Here is a 22,772-nt window from a genome sequence, read left to right as displayed (position 1 = left end):
TGATAACAGGATAGGATGATAATTAACTTGATTTGCATCAAATTTGAAGACACTTTAAGACAATATGGATGATTTAGACTTGGGCCGTGCGTGCCTAAGCTTAATAAACGGTGACAATACATAGAATGACAAATTACCTTAGAAATCAATTTTACTGAATAAATCCATGTTGAATTTTGGTTATACATGGCAAAACCATCCTCAGTTTGTTCATGAAAACATGGTTCTGAAAAATACTATACAAACATACATGAAACAATTCTGAAAATCAGAAGTAGAACTACTAGGATAACACATGCCAAAAGAAAACATTATCCAAAGTGTTGCAGCATTAGTTCAGTTGGAGCAACCTTCTGTTGTATAAAACACGATAAAAACTCAGTGTATCATTAACTTCCAAAGGAAGAGTGGTTATTTATGTCATACTCCAACTTCTTTTTCTGGGAAATTGAACAAAATATAAATGAAATAGCATGGAAATGAACAACTTACTCAGTTGTTGACATTTAATAAAGCTACTACTACTACAACTACTTGAAGAAAAACAAAAGCATGAGATTGTTCATTCTACTGTCTTGCCAGAAATTCAGATCTAGCATCATTCCTATTTTACAAACAAAGAAGACACTCAAATAATTTTTTGATAAAAAAAAGGAGGATCTCAAGATGTCCATAGGCGAACGTCACCAAACTGCAAAATTGAATATGGATGTAATCAATCAAATCCCGTTTTGTTTTTGGCTAGGCATGTACAAACTTGATTCTTCTAATGAAAATCATAGATAACTTACCTATGATGCATAGTCAGTGGCATAATTTAGATTGAAAAGCAAGTTCCGTCTGCTCTCAGTGCCCATTCGAATCTGGAACTTTTGGGCCACCTCATCCGCCTTCTTATCGCTTGTATTGTCAAACTCCCGTAAGCAACGTCTCCTTAATTTCTTTAGCATTTCCTTAGATGGTATTAACTCAGCTTTGACCTGATCAGATTTTATCTCATCAGTTCATAAACTCCAAAACTAAATAAAAAATCAAGTTTAAAACATTGAGTTACCATTTCATCAACAATGGAAAGTGCAGATGCTATGTCACGATTGATGAGATGTGCATCAACTAGTAGAGAATAAGTCTTTGCGTTCCTTTTTACACCCAAACTAGTCAAGTGATCAAACACTTTTGAAGCTTCTTCAGTCTGCCACAACAAAATATTAACAGCAAAAGTGTTATGGCATTAAATGAGATGGACACATCTACAATTACAGCCTCCACTGACAGCATTTGGGCAAACCCATAAAAAAAATTCATAAAAATTTGTACAAAGATTGGTATATGAGTAGGATTGACATTTATTATACCTTTCTGAGCTTTCCAAAAGCATACATCAAAGCATTGTAAGAATGGATATCAGGTGTTAATCCAAAAGTGTCACTGATAGCAGTGAAAGTCTGATAGGCACGGTCAACATCCCATATGTTGGCACAACCCAAAATTACACAGTTTAGTGCAGCAACAGACTTGTAAGGGGGATCAGCTTGGCTTAACTTCTCTAGTTGGTAGTATACCTAGACTCACATTTCAAATTAATCAAAATTAGGAAACAGTAAAAGACAAGTGAATCACCAAAACTAAAAAAACAATCATCCAAGACACAGATATTTCTATCTTGATGCAACAAGTATCACAAACTATACAAGTACATATTTCAGTACTACTCCAAAACAACTTTAAAATATTTCACAGCATAATAGGATTTGATACGTTATGCACATGGTTGCCCATGGGTGAATCATTAACTTCTTAATATGCTTGAGACCAATTTTCAATTCTTTATCCTTTACCGTGAGGGAAAATTCCTTAAGAAACTGTGGTTACTGTTTGTTGGCGAACATTTGATTTCATTTGGAAACACCATTTTTGTCATCCGGATGTGGATCCGATCACATTTGGAAAAATTACTAGTGATTTCTCATTAGGACCTATATCTAGATATTCCAAATAGGGCCATCAAAGTATGAGAAACCAACAAATCTTAGTACATTTAAATCTCATAAAATCCAAAGGTCTATAGGCAAATCATAATTTACCATTTACATATGAAAGACAAACAAAAACACTAAAATAGATAAATATAAATTCCAACTTAATTAGCTCAAACAAATTTCTCAAAACTACAATAAGGCAAAAGGTTTGAAACAAAGTTGAAGAAATCAGGTCTGACCATGTTGATTAACAAAATGATAGTGCATGATGAAGAAAAGACATACCGAATCCAAAGTGACATAGCCATCCTTAGAGCTTGCCACAACCAGAGGGTACAAAGTTGTAAAAGGGGAAAATAGATCGTTAGTATCACCACTAGAGTTCCCATAAGCAGACTCAAGTTCACGTAAAGCACCAAAAGCCTTTTGTAGGTTTCCAAGTGAAGCGAGAGAAGTTATCTTTGCAACAAAAGAATCGGCACTTGGAACCTTTTGACGCCGCTTGAGGATTGCCCATGATCCATCAAGCAGTTTAGAATTGTATGTCCTACCTGCAGTTGCCAATGCAGACACAACTAGACCTTCATCGACGGATAGTAAGACTTGCGGCCGTGCCTTCTCACCCCTAGCAATCCATTTGGCCAAGAACTCAAGAGCATAATAGGCTAACTCACTATTATCACTTTGGACAGCAACCTCAGCGATATAGTTGCAAAGTTTCCAGGGTGGGCATAATGCTTTGTTCTGGTCCATTTTCTGATAGCATTGCAGAAAAGAAAAAGGCGGTTTGGTTTAGAAATACATATAGCCAACAAATCTCAGGAAAGCTGAAGAATGACATAAAGAGTAGCTGTGCACTATACCTTACACCTTTCTATAACGGAGACCAACATATCTAGCCTACCCTTGTTAACACAGCTTCTAACACATTCAGTGAAAGCAGTCACAGACAACATATACCCAGATTTTAAAGCAAAATCGATATATTTGAATGCAGAATCAAATTGATCAGTGGAAAGAAGCATGCCAATCACTAAGTCAAATGATTCATCATCAGGCATAGATTCTTTAGTCGTCTGTAGCATCCTGACAACAGAAAATTAAATGTTATCTTGTACACAAACAAGTTTTAGGTAGGAGAAGTCCTGCAATATGTTGACAACAGAAGATTCATGCAATCAGGAAAGACACCAATACAATAAAAAAAACAAGCCAAATGAGTGATGCTTCCTCTGTTCAGAGGGTCCGAGAGAAGCGAGTGTAATTAAGAGGAGATTGTGCAACAAAGATGTTGAATAAATTAGATAAGATAATTACCTCAAGTGAAATTATGTAAATCATTTGATACAGAACTCTCCTACTAAGGAATATATGAGAATAAACATTCAGAAAGCATGGTGCTATGCCTAATTTCCCAGATAACTCTGCTTCTATTGTGAAATTCCAAGACCTAAAGGCTACTTGCAGCTGTTTAATAAATAACCAACAGTATGGGATTAACCAATTTGTATATCACGAAATGTGAATATCTTTATGTACACCTTAACATTTTTCCCACTCTTCCCTATATTTTAACTATTTATGATTTATTCACATAAACGTTTGACATCCATCAGCATAGTCTTCCTCCAAAACATGACAACTTAACAACTTTATAATGCAGAATTCGGACAAATAAACACCCAATCGATCCATAATCAACCGTCATGTTTCTAGGGTATTGACAAGTACAACAATTTAAGGACGGTGACTGACTCACTAGAGCTAAAAGACTCACCTTTCGAGTAATTTCTCCGCAGCCGCTGTTTCCTTAGCCTGATGCATCGTCTTCAGTACCAGGTTGAAGGATGCCGTGTTGGGCGCAATGCCGTACGGCTCCATTTGTGACACCATATCCAATAGTTCATCGGGTGTCGCCCCACTCATGACGCAAGCCCTCAGGTAGTGATTATACAGATCAACATCAGGCTTGTTTGGCTTCCCATTACTGTCGAGTGACCTGATCCAGAACTCGAACAGCTGCTTCATGTCTCCCCACCTCTGGGTTGCAGTATAATCGGCAAACATGTTCAATAGAGACTGGCCATCCATTGTCTGCGACATGAACTGAATGCGAGATACAGAAGGTTGATTGAGGAATCCCATCGGGATAAGGGACTGAGCAGCTGGCGGCGTTGGGATCGGGTTTCGCCAGTTCTCATTGTAAAGTGGGCTTCCGGTGGCTGGATTTGGCGGAAGTGGGGCATCGACTGAAAGCGGTGGATATGAAGACGGTTCGGCGAGCTGAGGCTCCTGGGAGAGGGAAGGGAAAGTAGAAATTGACCTGATAGTTTGATGCTTTAGGGTTTTGATAACATTTCCACATCTTAGTAAAGCCATTGACGCCATCTCTGTGTAACATTTTAGGTTGTGGCTATTTATATCCTATAAAGACCGCATTTCTAAAAGAAGAATAACCAACGTATAAATAAGCCCATGAGTATCCATATAATGTAATTAGGTAACTATACTTTATAAGTCAAATAATTACCAACAATTTTAAATTTTTATGTTTTGGCCACGTTGTCAAATTGTGACTGAGGAGTAAATTAGGATTTTGGACATTTATTCTCCAAAACATATAATTTTAATTAATTAGTGTTAAAAGTTATATAAAATTTAGTTTTTTTTAACAGTTTCAAATCAAATTAATTTATTATTTATCGGTTATTTATAAGTAAATGAATAAAAAATTTAGATTACTAATTTAACTATCAAATTTTAGGAATCAATGATTTTAACTACTGAATTTTAGAGATCGATAATCAAAACTTGAAATTCAGTAATTAAATTTATATTTATGACATTTATATTTTATTTATTAATTTATAAATTTCACGATATAATAAGTTTACAACTTTAAAAAGGTTAAAATAAAACTTTATTTTGTATAATTTTAACCCTAAGAGTCCCAACTGGTAAGATTTAAAAGAATTATAAATTTTAAATTGTACCAAGTCCTAATTTAAAATTTTGACCATTTTTATGTTTGTGATTTTTGAATAAGAATTTAATATTATATTTTAATAAAAATTTTATAGAATTTAATATTATTTTAACTAATTTCAATATAAATAGTCATATGATCATAATCATATCCCTTGATCGGTTGATATGACTAATTTTTAAAGGGTATAAATAAATTAAATAATTTTAATTAAATGAGTGTGACCTTTAAATTTTGTTTGTATAAAGAAAGGAAAATACTTGTTTTTGTGGTTCTTAGGTGGTGGTGATAGTAAATTTGTACCACAAAAATAATATATTTGAAAAGTGGCAATGGTACATTTTAGTGGCAACTATTCAATACGAATTTCTCATAAGCAGATAATTTGTAGAATAATTCTTCTTCTTCTCCAATAGAAACTATAGAAATATCCAACTCAGTTCATCTCTTTCTCCATTTTTGCTCAAACTGATGATCATTTCCTTGATGGGTTCAGCTTGATATATATATAGCCGTACATCTTCTTCAACTGGGTTCTGTTAAAGCATTGTTCTTTTGACCAGGTTTGTTTGCAATTTGTTTTGAAGGCAAATTAAGAATGGATTTATGGGTTGTTGCAGCCGCGACAGGTGCAGGTTACTTGGCCAAATACTGGCAGTCGGCTATAAATAGTGAAAAGGATGCATCCTCTGTTCATAATCATCAACAACAATTTAATGAATCACAAGGAATTAGCAGAATTTGGGATCATAAGGATCGCCCATCCAACATAATTGGTTTAGAAAACTCCTTGGAAAGAAAATCCATTTGGGAGAATAATATTACAGAAAATGAGAACTTCAATCTAGAAAGTACTTCTTATGGCGTTCATAGACATGATGATATAATAGATGATTTGTTGTTAGCCACTAAAACATTCCATCCGGGCATCATCTCTGTTACAAGTAGAAATCCCGTTAAACCACTTTCCACTATGCCGCCGACTGTATGTCCAGTTTTGGTAACCGATGGACATCGAATTACAAACGTTGGAAGAAACCAAGAGAAAGAAAAGCCGCGGCCAAGGGAAAGAACTTCTTCGGTTAATGATCATCATAAGGGTAGTGCTGCAGCATCAGCAGCAGCAAGAGCAAGCGGAGTTGTACTTTTCTTTATTGGAATCACTATAGGTGTCATGACTGCTGCAAAAACATGCAAAGGAGAAATGGATTATTTGGGTAAGAAGTTGAAGAATTCAGACAGTTTGGTTCAGGATTTGATAGATGAGTTGGATATGAAAGAGACAATCATTGTGCAAGAACTGGATGAAGATCATCAACACAAACAGGGACTATTTATGAATGAAATCGAAACAGAGCTTGAAGCCGAGCTGGCCAGGCTGCAGATTATAGACATCAGACAACCATCTGCTAATGTAAGAAAACCAAATTCTACTACTGGCTTCTATTATATTTTCAAAAAAACAAATAGAAAATTGAAACTAAAGTTGTGGGATTCTTGCAGTTTTATGAAGATGACGAGGAAGAAGATGACTTAGATTATGATATTGGGTCTGCCAACTACGCAGTTTCACCTAAAGAGCTCAAATTGAGGCTTTATGAGGTCCTAGAATCGAGGCTTGAGGCGCGCATAAGGGAACTAGAGCAAGCACTCATGATAAGCCAAGCCCAAGAGGGGAATTAAAACTATTGTTTCCTTATATGCATCAATCAAAACTATTGTTTTTTCATTGAATCTAACTGGTTAATAGATCGGTTTGAATTCATAACTCAATTGTAGAACACAAGAACTCAATAAAAATGGAAAGGAAGATGCTACTGAACTGATGAAGTGGTGGTGACGACAATATGCTTGAGCGGATGAGCGACGTCACTGCCTCCGGCGTGTTTGACGAACTCAGAAGGAGATAGAAAATGGCCATGGCATACACACATTATTCTCACTTCTTCTCCTCTTCCATATTTGTAAAGTATTCCTTCTACTCTTCTTCCATTTGGTCCATCTCCTTCAGTGAACACACAAGGCATCTCTTCTAAGTTTTCCTCATCATTACCGCCCTTTCCCTTTCTCTTTCCCTTGCTCGCCGCAGCCTGACTTCTAGAACAGCCGCCACCACCCACACTGCCTTGTTCCTGCAATGAGGCCTGGATGCTGCCTGCAGGACTTGCTTCCCCACTCGATCCTGCTGTCAAAACATAGAGCTCGAGTTTTTGCATTTAAAATTCTAAACCACCCATTAAAGATGATCGAAAACCAATGACTAGTTTCCAAAAAGCTAGCATCCCATACAGCTTTCAAGCGCCTTTTGCACCTTTTGCATTGCTTTTCGTTTGAAAGTGAACCAAATATGTGGATCTAATAATGAATGAAAAAACAGGGAATGAATACCTTGAACAGCTCTATTTTCTGATTCAGACATCCCAGAAGAACTCCCGCATTGAGATTGATCCATTGGTACTACTGGAGGAACCCTAAGAGGCGGCTGACCCACCAAGGAACGCAATCGGATCCCCTGTGCCGCTGACAATTCAACACCGGAATCGTTCTTCAAATTCTTCTGTTTTTCCGACCGCCGTCGCTTCGCTTCCATCCGTCTCAACGTCTGCAACTCTTTCCTTTTCCTCCACTCTTCCTCGGTCTCCACCGGCAGCGACGACGTTCTCATCAACGAATGGTATGATACCGGCGGTGGAGTCAACACGTCGTCTTCACGAACGACAGGGAAAGTTCCAGCAATTGAAGTGGACCTTACAAGCAGCTTATTGTTACTATTATTGTCGACGCCGAATCTCCCTCCAAGTGATAAACCGAGATTTAACTCGGTATCATCTTCTTCATTACTAGGACTTGGCTTGGACAATTGAGTCGGATTAGGAATTAGGAAACCCTGCAAGAAATCTCGAGGAAATATTTTTGTTTCTAAAGTGAGTTTTTCCATTTTGTGAATGCTTCTCTTTCCTCTACCTGTTTCATCCATAACTCTCTACTCTTAAAGAAAAACGGAGAATAATACTAAGAAGCTATGTTGTATATAAAGCAGATTTAGCCATTTTAGGATCCAAATCCTGCATACCCAGATGCAATGTTAGCATTTTTCTTCTTTCTGAATATCCAAAATCAGATCTTTCTTCAGGATTCAAACTTTCACGGCCGCAGTAAACGAAGGAATAAATTCAGAGAAAAACAATGGTGTAGTGTTGGATGAGAGAGAGAGAAAGAAAGAAAGAGAGATCAATCGAGGAAAGAAGAGGGAAACTCAGAGAGAGAGAGAGAGATGATGTCTTGTTAAATGACCTAAATGCCCTTGGATGGCGACAGGTGAACAAGTGGCGTCTTAGGAGAGGATAGAGGTGACACGTGTTAATCAAAGTGGACAAACTTTTCCTTCTCTTATCATGATGTTCCTATCAAAGTTTTTTCTGTCTCATTTTGAATGAGTGTTTTCTTAAAATTATATTAATTAATCATCTAAATGACAAAATATATTCTATTTATTAATGAACTAAATTTGGTAATAATTAATGTATTTATAGAATTATTTTTCTAAAAATTTTAATTTAATTAAACATTACTTAATTTATTATTATATATAACTATTTTTTTTAATTATTAAAAAAAATTGAAAAACTTTATATCAAACAATTTTTTTTAATAACAAATAGGCAAGAATTGAGTTAAATTTATTAACTTTTCTATGTATAGATAACTTAAAACATAAATGAATATTTATGTAAAAACTAATTTAATTTTTAAAAAACTTTAGTTTATTTATTAAAGAAAAGCTCAAATGACCAATGTTCTCAAATAAAATATAGTTAAATAGGATTTAAGACCTTGATAGGTTAACTATTTTGAATTATTTTGATTTTATTTATATATAATTTATATCGTTAATTGATATAATTTAGGATGCATTTCGATATGAAAGATTTTTCTTCCTTCAAACTGTATATACAACTTTTATTGAATACGACTTTCATGTAATTCTTTATGAGATTTTATTTGTTTCATCCTATTTGTTCAAATAATAGAAAAAAAAATCAATTTGATTCAATTTGTTTTAGGGCTTATCTTAAATAGTTTTTTTTAAGAATAAAATTTATTTTTTCTCTCTCATACTCTCTGTCACTTCAATCTTTTCAATCACTTCATTTTTATATTTAAAATATCATTTTACTCTTACCAAATTTTTTGAATTTTAAATTAATAAACTTTATTACCCAATAGCACGCTCCGTAATTTTTAACAATAAGGACTTAAATGTCCCAAAACTCATTTTATCTAAATAAACTTATCCATATTTCATACCTGATTTTTCTATCATTTTAGCCAAAATAAACCAAATAAACCTATTTAGGACAGACCATAGTGTACATAGTGTAGTTAGTGTAGTTGTTGGTTTAAGCTATTTTTTTAAAACTAGTTATTTAGTGTTAGCATTTATAAGTTAAATAAAATGAGGAGTAAATATTTAAAAAATAATAATTTGTGAAAGGAAAGATAAAATAGATGAGAGGTGGCAGCATGTGTATGCTTCAAACTTGGGATTCCCAAAAGATATGCCACGTGGATTCTAGATCTCAGGCCTCATAAAGCGCAACGTGTTTGTCCCCCTTTCTCTCTCTCATTATTTATTTGTTTAAATAGTACTTTTATAAAAAACAATACCATTAAAACAAAACCACTTTAGAATATAAATCAATTTATGGTGATATAATAAAAGAATTTCATCATACGTTTTAATATCTTTAATTATCAAAATAGGGATATTTATGTTATACAAGATACACTTTTTTCTCTCTCTATTCTTATTTTATAAAATATTTACTAACCATTCTTATACCGGGCTATCTAATTAAAAAAACTTATCTTTTCATTTTATAATTTTTAAATTAATATTAAAAATATATTGATTTTTATTATTAATTAATAAAAATCATCTAATAATTTTGTTGACCATAGTATTGCATTATTATCTTTTTATTTATTTTAAGAGTGCCTATTGGAGTTGGTCATGCTCATGTGTAGAGCCGTAGAGGTTCACTTATCTTATCTTATGATAGTAGACCATATTATATGGTATCATAAAAAAAAAAAAAAAAAAAAAAAAAAATTCCTCTTAATTTTATAATATTATTATCATAGTTTTTATCATTTTTTTTTGTTCACTGAAATAATTATTATGTTTAGTGTAAAAACACTAGAGGTTAGGCTTAGGCCATTTCATCAGTTGGTATTATTTCAATAAGTTAAATTAAAAAAATATTATTGAAATTGTTTTGATTACCTCATTTAATTTATTAATTAAAATATTAAAATATATTTTATTTTAATTTTTTTTATCATTATATATTAATTATTTTTAAGTCTTATTATTTAAAATTATTCACACCAATCATTATTCTTTAAATAATTCATATATTTTTTTAAAACTCTTATAAAATACATACAAAAATTGTCAATGTATATAATTTTTTTTATCTCACATTTAATCGTGGAAAAGTGATGAAATAAGATATAAGGATTGATAAAGGATGTAATTTGTGAGAGTGAATAAGAGAGAATGACTATCATCAACTTATTGGTTGGAAAAATGAAAAAGTGTGAGAAAAGAGAAAAGTGATAAAAATTATTTTCTTTGTCATTCTCTCATTTTCTTTCACTCAAATTATCTCCCCAATCATTTCTCATAAGATAAAATGTGATATATTATTGTAAAATAATAATAAAATGATATTTTTTGTTAGTTTACATTTGTATGCAAATTTATTTGATATTTCCGATAATATAAAAATATAATAAATTAAAATAGATTACAAATTACATTTTAACATATTTATGTAGGAATAATATTAAGAGAAAAATAAAAAATTAATGACTTTATTTTATAATTTTTTACTAAAACATTGTTTGGAGTTAATTTTTTCAAACTAAATTAATTTATTTTCAAACTAAACTAGTTACTATTTAAATTTATTTTTTTTATTTTTATATATTTTATTAAATATATTATAAATTTAATTATTTGTATTTTATATATTTAAATTATTATTTCAAATTTAATTATTTATATTTTAAATTATTATTTTTATAAATTTAATTATAATTTTATATAATATATAATAAATAATTAATTAATTAATTACAAAAATATTTGTGAAATATTTTGACGTGACTAATTTTTACAATAATATTTTGTATTTTCGTGATTGTATCATGTTTTAATTTTATTTCCGAGTGTAATTAAAAGTGTTTATTTTATCTAAACTTTATTCAGATAATTTAAAATATCACTTTAGCTATATAAAAAAATAATCACACTTAACATATATATATATATATATATATTATTTATTTTAAATTTAATTATGACAATCAAGTTAATATTTATTAGGTTAAATAAAATAATAATTTCATTGTATAAATATATATATATATATATTAAAATATAAATAATTAAATTTAAAAAAAAAAATACAATTTCAATTAAACTAAATTAATTTGAGAACGAAATAATCAATTAAATTAGTTAAAAAAGAAAAAACTCAAAACAAAGTTATATTAGGAAATTACCTTTCTTATATGTATAAAGGAAAATTAGTGAAATGGAAAATTAAATAATTTATCATTCTTCGTTTTCAGATTAAATTGAATCTGTAAATTTTTATCTCTTAAATTGACTTTTATCATGGACTACCTTAATAAATAATTTTTCTTCCGTATCTCTTAAATCGACTTTTATCATTGGGCTACTTTGGTTAATAATATTCTTATGGTGAATCTGATTTGTAGAAGTTATTAAGTATACTTCTTATTAATAATTTTATTTAAACTTAAAACGTTTTTAAGTAAAAATCGAACTAATAATATTTATTATCTTAGACAATTATTTTTTACACTTTAACCATCCTAATAAATTACATATAATGATTCTAATTAAAACATATTATAATGAATTTACAAACTCTTAAGATAAAAATGGGAATGTCATATTTTTTATATAAAGAATTTAATAATGTGACATTAGTATAACAAGTGATCATACAAAAATAGAATGTATTTAATTTTGACACAACTCTCTGAAATATGATCTCACAATAGTGTTGTTCAAACCAAAAAAATATAGACTATAAATACATTTGAATATAGCTCATCAATAAAATATTCTACACCAGAAATGTAAACATTTGTATTTGTATCCTAAAAATTATTAAAAATATGTTTTAGAATATTGATAGATTTGGCTTTATTTGATATTGAGTTATAAAGTTCAAATTATTGTCTTCTATCCATTTATTATTTAAAAATAATGATTGGTGAAAATTTTAATGAAGTAATTTTTTTTTGAAATATAAGAATGAAATGATAAAAAAAAATTTAAATAAAAAATATATAAATATTTTGATTGATGAATTGAAGGATGCAATAGAAATAAGAGATTAAAATGATTGTTGATTCCAACCAAGATGTTTGATTTTTTTGAATGAATTGATGAAAATTATATTGAGTTATAAATTATACCATAAGTGGAGCTTGATTCTTGTTTAAAAAAACATTATTAGCCAGTAGCTAATTAGATGCATATTGAATATTTGTGAAATAGATAATAGAAGAAGAATATTTAGATCAAATTTTTATTCTTGTATGGAACTCAATAAAAGAAGAATTTTGAAGGATGATAAATGTATAAAAAACAAATGTGATAAAGACAAACAAATTTCAAATGTGACTTAGTGATGAGAAGATACTGATATCTTCCATTATACTTTTAATAGGTCACTAATATTTGAAATGACTTATGGAGTTCCACTCAAATTAAATGGGTTATGCCTTGCACCATTTTGAAGAATATTGAAATGTGTCATCATTCTATAATATTGTTTTGGGTTCATATAATTTGAACGAACTTGTATATATTTTTAATGATTGTACCAAGTCTATTATACATTAATTTATATAGTAATTTTCATAACCAGCTTGGTTGAGATAAGTTAACCATATTTTGCTAAATAAGTGTGTACTTATCTTTATATTAGAGAAACCTCAAAATAAACAACTAAATATGTGTTTTATGTTAGGATTTTTTTTTTGTATTTTTAATTCAAAATAACTTCAATGACATGGTGTAGTTCTTAAGTTTGAAGGATGTTATTTATAATGAATTAATTATTGTTTAATTCAAATAATGAGTTATATATACACAATTAATTTATAAATAATAATTGAGAATTTAAATATTAAATTATATAAACAATTTAAAAAATAAAATTTTCAATAATTAATAAAGTAAATAAAAAATGAGTGTAATAATGTCAAAAACAATATATTTGGATTGACAATTATAATTATTCTTAGGTGTGGAGGGGTTGATAGCAACGTCATACAGCGTGTGAAATAATAATGGATCATTTGATATTTACAAATGATAATTGATTGATAATAAATAAACATATAAGAGGAATGTACATAACGGTTTGTATATGAAAAACTAATTTCAATAATTTTTTATTTAACGTACGGAAAATAACTTTAAATTTGATTACCTTCTATTCTTTAAGGCTAAGAATATAATAAACATGAACTCGAAAAAAGAAATTACCAATATAATTGGAATGTATGAATTTCAAACGATCCACAAATACCCATAAATATTGAGGATATACTATTCGAACTAAAAAGTTATAACAATAAATTTAGTTGGGTTAAACAAAATGTAACCCCTAATAAAATACAAAACAAATAAAATAAGAGTTTTGAAATAAAGATACACCAACCATGCTTAATAAACATAAAAAAAAAAAAAAGATTTTTTTAGAACTTCTAGAGAGGTTTTTTAATTTAATTTTGTTTTTTATAAGAAGAAATTACATTGACACTTTTTTTTTTTCATTTGATGCAATAATATAAATGTTTTGTATTGGGGGAGATGTGTTTTATACTTGAGCTCTTTCGGATTTGGGTTATTTGAAATTTTTAGAGGGATAAAAAAAATTTATTAATAACTTTTGAGTTAGTGGTGATTATTTTTAGTAAAAAATTTAAAAATTATTGATATATATAAATAAACTAAAATAATAATAATTTAAATATAGTATTTTAATAATAAATTAGTGACGAGAATAATAAAATATGTTTAATTTTGTTTGAATTATTATAATAACTTAAACCAAAGGGTGGTATGCCAAGTGTTTATTCATGTACATATAAAAATAATAATAATAAAAATGATAGATGCTCTTCATCATAAAAATCATAGTCATAGCATTTTTTTTTTTTTTAATTCTATGTAACTTTAATGACGAGGTATAGTCCTTAATGAGTTATATATACAAAATTAATTATTCTTTTCATAATGAATTAATTATTGTTTAATTAAATAATAAGTTATATATACAAAATTAATTTATAAATAATATAAAGTTAAAAGAATAATGGAGAATTTAGATATTAAATTATATGAACAGTATAAAAAATATTTTAATAATGGATGATGTAGAACAAATAAAAAAATAAGTGAAATAATGTCAAAATAATATATTTGGCTTCACAATCAAAATTATTCTTAGGTAGGAGGGGTTGATATAGCAACGTCATACAGTCAAATGATCAGCATATACACAGATGATAATTTAACTTATATGATCAACATAATAAATAAAAAATATAAGAGGATAAATGTAAGAGTATTTGCATGTGAAAATTCAATCCTAATACTTGAAAAAATAACTTCAAATTTAATTATATTTTACCTACTTTGAAGATAAAAAATATAATGAATATGAACTACAAAACAAAATCACCAACATAATCAGAATGTATGAATATCAAATAACCCAAAAATATTAGGGTATTATTTGAATTAATTTTTTTTTATAACAATAAATTTAGTTGGCACCGAATAAAATAAAATAAAAATAATTAAAATATGAGTTTTGAATAAAAAAAATACACCAACAATGCTTAAAAAAGGAAAAAAGATTAAAAAATTTAGAACTTCTAGAGAGGTTTTTAATTTAATTTAATTTTTATATGGAAAAGTTATAAAGATACTTTTTCTTTATTTTAATTTGATGCAAAATGTGTTTGGATTTGGGGAAATCCTATTTTATTATTGTATACTTGTGTTGTGACAAGTGTATGTTGATGTATATATATAATAATAATAGAAATGATAGATGCTCTTCATCATCATAAATCATAGTCATAGTAAAACTAATCATATCAATGACGTGGAAAGTCGGCAACAGATGACGCAGAATGGGACCCACCTTCAACCAACTTGCTCTCCTTCCTAAACATCTGTCCCCGCCAAGATTCAGAGACATTTGCCAGTCTTTCCATTATTTATTTATTTTATTTTCTTAAAATAAAATAAATAAATAAATAAATAAATAAATAAATAAATAGCAACAATCATCTCTATTTATTATTTTATTTTGCTTAGATAACCTGCTGCTACCATATGTGCCACTACAAATGTTCAGCTAAAAATAAATGAAACCGAACTAGGATTAAAGTTATAATTCTATTTCTGGCTCATTAACTAGCTTTCAAGCCACACAATTGGTATTTTTTTTTGATTTATGCCACATGAATTGAATATATTAATTATATAAAATATACATAGTTTCCTTATAAATTTGATTAAGACTGACATATTTTTAATTTTATGTTTTACTCTTGAACTGATATTCAAGCCATTGAAGCGTTTTTGTTTTTGATTTACTCCAATTGAGTACATTGTAGGGCATACTAAGCAAAATTTGATTTCACAATTTCTTCATAAAATGTATGGGACACCCTTTTGTAATAAATTGAATTAAATATCAAAATAAGGGATCTTTGTGCATCGACCCTCTAGTAATAGATTTAATAGATGTCACGTAAGATTAGTGAAAAAAACAGGATAATTGCATAAATAACGATTTTAGTAACTTGATATGATTTTCACAAAACAACACTCACTTCAACATAACTTTGAGTGGGCTATAAATTCTATTAATTAACTGTATTAACTTTCATAGGAAAAAGATGAAAGAGAAAAAATATCATTTAACAATCTTTACAAAATTGAGAAAAATAAATCAATTGTTTTTTTGCAATTTTTTGAAAAAAAAAAACGAAAATAGTTTACTATATGAGAAACTTTCATTTAAATGAAAGTAAAATCCTTAACTCTAGCTAATGATATCAATTGCCAAAAATAAAGAGAGAAACTATCTAGGATATTGTTCTTTCATTTGTTGTTGGGGGGTTATTTTAAAATAATCTTATTCTATTTGAATTAATAAAAGTATAAAAATAGAAATATTAATTAACCATATAAATTTATAATGAAAACAAAACTAAAGTAAAGAAAGAAATAGAGAAAATAAAGTTAATCTACGGCTGGATATTCATTTCAGATATATTATTCATTTTAGTTATATTAAATAAATATAACATGATTTAATATTAACTTATTAATCATATTTAATTACATAACTAAACAATTGAGTGTCTTAATTTTATTTTAAAGTTTCATGTATATTAAAAATATAAAAAATCGTTTAAGTACAACAATAAAACATTACATTAAATAAAAAATAAGAAAATAAAAAAAAATATTTTTAAAATTATCGAGCTCATAAATCATCGAGAAGAACGATTAACTCACCGATAGACTACTAATTTTTCTGAACGAATCTCAGAAAACATCATAATAATAGTATTATAATGATACGCATCGGACGATAATCAACGATTTCTCTTCAACTAGATAGTCTACCAAAGAATAATTGAAATGATAACCCAAATATTTAGGTCTGTCATATCAACCGCATCAATTCAAACTTTTCAATAACTACATGAAAACTCGAGCATCACTCAATGAATCACAGTAATACTCTACAAAAGACTCTAAATACTAGTTACTCTCAAGGCCGACCCTGGGGTAAGCCCGACAAGCCCTCGAGCTAGGGCAACCCACTTCCTAGGGCAACCCATTTGTTAAAAATATCAAAATATTTAGTAATGTTTATTGTACTTGTAAACATAAATAGTTGTAGCCTAGTCGTTCAAGATATGCATTTAAAGTTTTAATGTGGTTATGGTTTCAAATCTCATAAAAAATGAATTTATTTTTATCAATTTTTAAAACTAGACTTAGGGCAACAAAAAGTATATCGAACTTTTTCTACCGAGGTTAGGGCAGCCCAAACCTCGGGGTCGGCTCTAGTCACCCTCGACAATGCAAAAGTAAGTGAGTTGTCGATTTTATCTCTTCTTGACACATAAGACTAACCATAATACAACATTTTCTCATGCACATACCATCTATTAGAATTCCACCATGAATAATACTTCATCCAAAGAACGAGATTTTGAATGAAATTTTTGACTCCCAAAGATTTTTTTCCAATAAAAGTTATATGAAATCATCTTAGCAAACAACTTGTAGCAATGACTCAAATGGAAACTATATATATCTTGTCAATGCATAATGTCTTGTTTAGACGGTGACACTTGTTTGCGTTCTATCAAAAGTAAAACTCTATTATGGGACGAAGTATTCATAATGTTTAATCTCCTTCTATATATATCTAATTTGGCTAGCGAAACCACTAGACCGATGATCAAATATGTCATTAATTATGTCATTTCTACATATAGCAATAGAAGTAAGCTCATGATACGTCATAGCTAGACTTTTGACACTATATCAAATGTCGTACCAAAATTTAATCGAAGAACCATCCCCACAATGAATCTGGACTGTTCACAAAAACTTTTTCACATAGGATAAATTCTCCTCAAAATGCTACACCACGCTGAATAATTAGACATTTTGGTGAATCAATCAGACTAATCATTATCATACTTATATCTATTTATCGTTGCCCAAAGACGGTTTTATTGTAAATGTATTGTGCTTTATATATATATATATATATATATATATATATATATATATATATATATATATATATATATATATATATATATATATATTTTATCGTTGCCCAAAGACGGTTTTATTGTAAATGTATTGTGCTTTATATTTATATATATATATATATATATATTACATTTTGATTATAATCTTAATTATTATTTTAAATGTGGGTATATATTTATTTGTTGACAGGATTGAGTTAAATACATTATGACAACATAATATTTGGACAAGAATAGTCTCTGTATATATAGTGTCTATAGATGAAACTTGAAATCCAGCCTTAAACCAATAAAATTATTTAAATGGCTCCTTATATATATATATTATATATGTTGCATAAGGTTGTAATTGGATACACCCCCTTTTGGGATTCTAACAGTTGGAGGTCAATGAAGAACACCATTCCTTAGATTCCACAATATTGGATTGAATAACCACATCATCCATTAGATCATTTTCAGAACACCATTCCTTAGATTCCACAATATTAGATTGAATAACCACATCATCCATTAGATCATTTTCAAAAAACAACATTACTCTCTATATATGCTGCACATAAAAAAATAACCTATAAATAAATGCATTCTCCATTGTTTGAGAATAAAAAATATGAAAACATTTATGCACCAGCCGGGAATTGAACCCGGGTCTGTACCGTGGCAGGGTACTATTCTACCACTAGACCACTGGTGCTTATGTAAAATTTAATTATGTATTATTTTAAGTACCATATAATTTTTGTAAAAAATTTCAGTTAAAAAAACTAAGACCTGGAATATGAAAATTAATTTTAGTCAAAAAGAAAAATACCCTAATATTTTCCTTTCATTGTTTCTTTCTTTAGTTTTAGGTTTTAAAAATGTAGTAATTTCATTAAAATATCTAGATAAAATTGATTTTTTGCATAGCAAATTTAATTAGCTTCATAAGCTTGACTCGTTAGTTTAATTTGATAGTTATTCAAAATAATATAATAAATTTAAATAAACTTAAATCAAATTAGTTTTAAGTACTTTGAAAATTAATTAATGAATGAATTGATTTATCCAGCTTGAAACCATTAAAATTATTTAAATGGTTCCTTATAGAATATATATGTTGCATAAGGTTGTAATTGGATATCACCCCTTTTGGGATTCCAACAGTTGCTTGGAGGTTGAAGAACACCATTCCCTAGATTCCACAATATTGGATTAATGAATAATCACAATTAAATCATTTTTGTAAAGTTTTATTTTATTTTTGATAAAAAATATCAATTCTCAATAAATCAAATAAGAAGTTACATATAAACATTAAAAAAAATTAATTATATATATATATATATATATTTGTATATATATATTTTTTTTCCTTTTCAGGGAATTTCTTTTTATACTAAAACCAAATCTTTTTCCAAACTTCTTCTTCTTTCTTCTTACTAACCTTTTTATGACCTTTTACGACAACCTCCTAAACCATATATAATTTTTTGGGGATTATAAATAATGCTATCTAATTTGTCTCCCAAAACACACACAGATTAATAGAAAATGGCAAACCTTTTTATTAATAGAACTAAAAACATTAACAAATAATGTTTCGAGCCAAAAATAGTACCACTCAAATGACACAAACAAAAAGAGAGAAATCACGAGACAGGCCTGATTAATTTAAATGTCCAAGAATCCAATGGACATTGTCACAAAAAAACATCCTCATTGACAAACACCAATCATTCAGTCAGTAACCAATAATCCTTTTGAGAGCAAGTAGTCCATTAATAAAAATAAACCCTTGTTTAACCAATAACCCTTTTGGGTGACTGACTAATTAAGGATACTTTTGTAACCAATAAGAGTACTTACGGAATCAACTACATCATTAGTACCCAAGAACCCTTCAAGTAGCCCTATATATATATATATATATATATATATATAAAGGATTGAAAAATTAAAAATAAACAAAGCCCCCGGCGAGGATCGAACACGCGACCTTTCGCTTACGAAGCGAACGCACTACCACTATGCTACGGAGGCTTTGTGGTCAATTTTCTAAATACAAATGAAATGGAAAATAAATCATTTTCTAAGAACTATATAATCCACATAAATTTAATTTCAGCATCAATTTTCTAAGAAGTTAATAGTCTAATTATATAAATATATTTCTTTTAATAATTTCTTAAAATCTAAAAATCCCCAAAGATAACATTAAACCACCAACTCAGGTTTTAAGTTTAGCTGGTAGCATTGGTCAGTTTGCAATATGAACATTTATGTCCGGTTTTGAATATCTAACTTTCAATTTATTGACCGACTGATTGATTGTTTGAAATCTCTTTTTCTTTACATGACAGATAAGTTAGGAGGGGGGTCATAGGTCTCTTTAAGCTTCTTTTGAACAAGAATAAGGATTAAGCATGATCAAAAGATGAGTGCCATGTTAGATAAGTTAGACTTTCTGTTCAAATCAAACTTACCTTTGTCTGGTTTGGTAGGGTATTATTGTAGCATCATAACAAACAAAGACATCTGGTGAACATCCATTTTTCTTTTGAAAAGTAAACGTATTTTTGTTTTCGTGAATCATACCAAATATGAATATGTTCTAAAACAAGTGTCCCACATGAACTGTTTCGTGAGCTGTTATAACTTTAAGAGCCTCCCAAACATGACAGCCATGGTAAACATCCAAATACACAACACATGAAGAAAGCAACCTAATTTATCGAGTGGGCAGCCGTAAGAACAACAACAAAGAATGGTCACATCTTAGAAAGGAAAAGTTAACTTGAAACATAGGATGGCCATGTTTCTTTTTAGAAGGGATATTGTTAACCTATTTGTCTGTGGTCACACATTTCAAATAATTCAGTATTTAATCAACACTCATCAATCACACATTTAAAATTCTACACCAATATTCATCTTAATTCATAGTAATGATCAAATAAATACAATTCCCAAGCACAATGTATGTTTAACACGCCAATGTATATTTGGCACAGTAAATGGCAAGAAAGCTCTTTCATTTAAATGATTAAACAAAAACCAGATATCCTTGTTCTGAAACAAGATAATTGACACATTGTTGTGTACAAAAAAGTTGTAACATGATGAATTAAGAATAATAATAGTCTTCTTTCTCTAACAAAATGAAAACTTACTTTCTTCTCATTTCCTTCGATAATACAATAAGCTGACCACCACAAGAGAAATACCCACTCCTCCTACAGGGAGAACCCAAGACTGCTGTTTTGTGAAGTTGGTCAGCTTTGGAACAATCCCTCCGGATGACTGCTTCTTCTTTGAAACAATTTTCATTTCCGGTATTGCAGGGGCGGTTTGGTCAAGCTCCCCAATGCAAAACGCTTCCAATTGCTCTCTTGCTTCTTCGCTGTGCCCTGCATCTTCAAACTCATCCGTCGCATCTTTTCCTACAGTTCAACACACAATTCAAATGTTCGAATTAACCATCACCGATTAACCCAGAAAAGATGAACAAACAACACATACCAGTTGCCTGGAGGATCACTTCATCTCCACCAGGGTGTTCATCCAAGTATGATGATACCTCGTATACCTGTCATAAAGATGAATTACTCAAAAGGTTATTCAGTTTGTATAATTATAAACCAAGTTAATTCATGAATCAATGCATAAACTATAACTGTCATCAAGTGAATAGTAAAATTCAGTAATGTCATAGGATACACCCAAGTTCAAAAAGTATAGTTATTTATATCCGTTAACCTTCTAATAGATACTATGGTGAGATCAATTGTTATGATTTCACTCAGATTAACAGCACAGACGGAGTTTTATATTCTGCAAATTACGAGATTAAACTATGATATATCGAATACCTGCAGAAAAGGGTATTATGGGTTTTGGGTATTGAGGAGGATGTAGATACCTTGCCGTCAATGACGATCCAGCAATCCTCCTTGCTATTGTGTTGTGCGACTTCTTCCATTGAATAGAGCTTTGTAATGATCGGCATGGGAATCTTCTTTCAAACTTATCAGAGTCTGTTTGTGATGAAATCTTGCCGGCTGTGGCGGGGTGGGGCGGGCGCAGATATATCTTTTTCTACCCCCTCCCGCAAGAATACAAAAAAAAAAAAGCAGTCTTCTCCTTCCGCCGTCTCTCTCTCTGTATCACTCGTCTCCTTTGCCCCAATTTTTCCAAACTAGGGCAAAATTTCATATATACATTAGATAAAAAAAAAATATAACTATTTATCATACCATTTCAAAATAACATAGTAATAATTTTATTTTATTATAAGGTAAAACAGATTTCTTTTAATTACGTTTGTAAATCGAATTGAACCTATAATATATATATATATATATAATATATATTTTTAAAGTAGATGAAATACTTACCTGCTAGGTAGGTAGGTGTCTTGTTACATGAAGTGGTCAACTTTGCTTGGTAGCTAACTTTGATAAGATTTTGAATTTTTTTATTTTTGTTTGGTGATGGTAGACTTTTTTTTTTTTTCTTTTTTTTCTTTTTTTTTTAATTGTTAATATTTGAATCAAATGAATGATAGAAATTGATAATGAAATTTAATTATGAGTTGGAAGATGACAAGTTATAATTAACATAGGAATATATAAATGTGTGCAAGACAAATCCAATGAGCTAGCTTATTGAGTGCTTTCATGTGATGATGTGTACTATATATATAGAGAGAGACATATGATCACATGAAAGGGGATAATATAATTAGATGTTGGAAGAAATCATGTGAATTAGGCAAAGGTAAAGATTGAATGAATGAATAGTCTAAACTTTAATACAATATTATATGATTGAGAAACCAAAATTGGATATGTGCATAAGAATAAACAAAAAAGAATGTCCACACTCCA

General features: G+C 29.3%; 4 protein-coding genes and 2 non-coding genes across 8 annotated transcripts; 1 reads left to right on the top strand and 5 right to left on the bottom strand.

Moving 5' to 3' along the window:
* Nucleotides 1-476: 476 nt before the first annotated feature.
* LOC124925612 (pentatricopeptide repeat-containing protein At1g26460, mitochondrial) lies at nt 477-4,396 on the bottom strand. The gene is made up of 7 exons (XM_047465662.1): nt 3,757-4,396; nt 2,843-3,065; nt 2,265-2,735; nt 1,356-1,562; nt 1,055-1,192; nt 792-980; nt 477-691 (listed from the first exon to the last, which is right to left on the bottom strand). The coding sequence occupies exons 1-6, from the start codon at nt 4,365-4,367 to the stop codon at nt 792-794; spliced, it is 1,839 nt and encodes a 612-aa protein (XP_047321618.1). The 5' UTR covers nt 4,368-4,396; the 3' UTR covers nt 477-691.
* Nucleotides 4,397-5,254: 858 nt separating this feature from the next.
* Nucleotides 5,255-6,724, top strand: LOC124927179. The gene is made up of 2 exons (XM_047467546.1): nt 5,255-6,379; nt 6,469-6,724. The coding sequence occupies exons 1-2, from the start codon at nt 5,564-5,566 to the stop codon at nt 6,646-6,648; spliced, it is 996 nt and encodes a 331-aa protein (XP_047323502.1). The 5' UTR covers nt 5,255-5,563; the 3' UTR covers nt 6,649-6,724.
* Nucleotides 5,656-8,434, bottom strand: LOC124927180 (ninja-family protein AFP3-like). Of its 3 annotated transcripts, none has more exons than XM_047467547.1 (3): nt 7,354-8,434; nt 6,789-7,150; nt 5,656-6,146 (listed from the first exon to the last, which is right to left on the bottom strand). In XM_047467547.1, the coding sequence occupies exons 1-3, from the start codon at nt 7,940-7,942 to the stop codon at nt 6,138-6,140; spliced, it is 960 nt and encodes a 319-aa protein (XP_047323503.1). In that variant the 5' UTR covers nt 7,943-8,434; the 3' UTR covers nt 5,656-6,137. The 3 variants fall into 3 exon arrangements, with proteins under 3 accessions (XP_047323503.1, XP_047323505.1, XP_047323504.1); XM_047467549.1 differs by having other exon boundaries at nt 5,656-6,143; XM_047467548.1 differs by having other exon boundaries at nt 6,789-7,147.
* A 10,093-nt stretch (nt 8,435-18,527) lies between these two features.
* On the bottom strand, nt 18,528-18,598 carry TRNAG-GCC. Its single transcript has one exon. It is a non-coding gene; the product is annotated as a tRNA-Gly (tRNA).
* A 1,256-nt stretch (nt 18,599-19,854) lies between these two features.
* Nucleotides 19,855-19,926, bottom strand: TRNAT-CGU. The gene has a single exon. It is a non-coding gene; the product is annotated as a tRNA-Thr (tRNA).
* A 977-nt stretch (nt 19,927-20,903) lies between these two features.
* On the bottom strand, nt 20,904-22,089 carry LOC124926442 (cytochrome b5). The gene is made up of 3 exons (XM_047466670.1): nt 21,806-22,089; nt 21,406-21,472; nt 20,904-21,326 (listed from the first exon to the last, which is right to left on the bottom strand). Exons 1-3 carry the CDS (start codon nt 21,890-21,892, stop codon nt 21,064-21,066), a joined length of 417 nt encoding a protein of 138 aa, XP_047322626.1. The 5' UTR covers nt 21,893-22,089; the 3' UTR covers nt 20,904-21,063.
* Between the last annotated feature and the right edge of the window lie 683 nt (nt 22,090-22,772).

This window comes from Impatiens glandulifera, chromosome 2 (genome assembly GCF_907164915.1).
Source record: "Impatiens glandulifera chromosome 2, dImpGla2.1, whole genome shotgun sequence".
NCBI lineage: Eukaryota > Viridiplantae > Streptophyta > Magnoliopsida > Ericales > Balsaminaceae > Impatiens > Impatiens glandulifera.
This window is presented reverse-complemented; position numbering and strand designations above follow the sequence as displayed.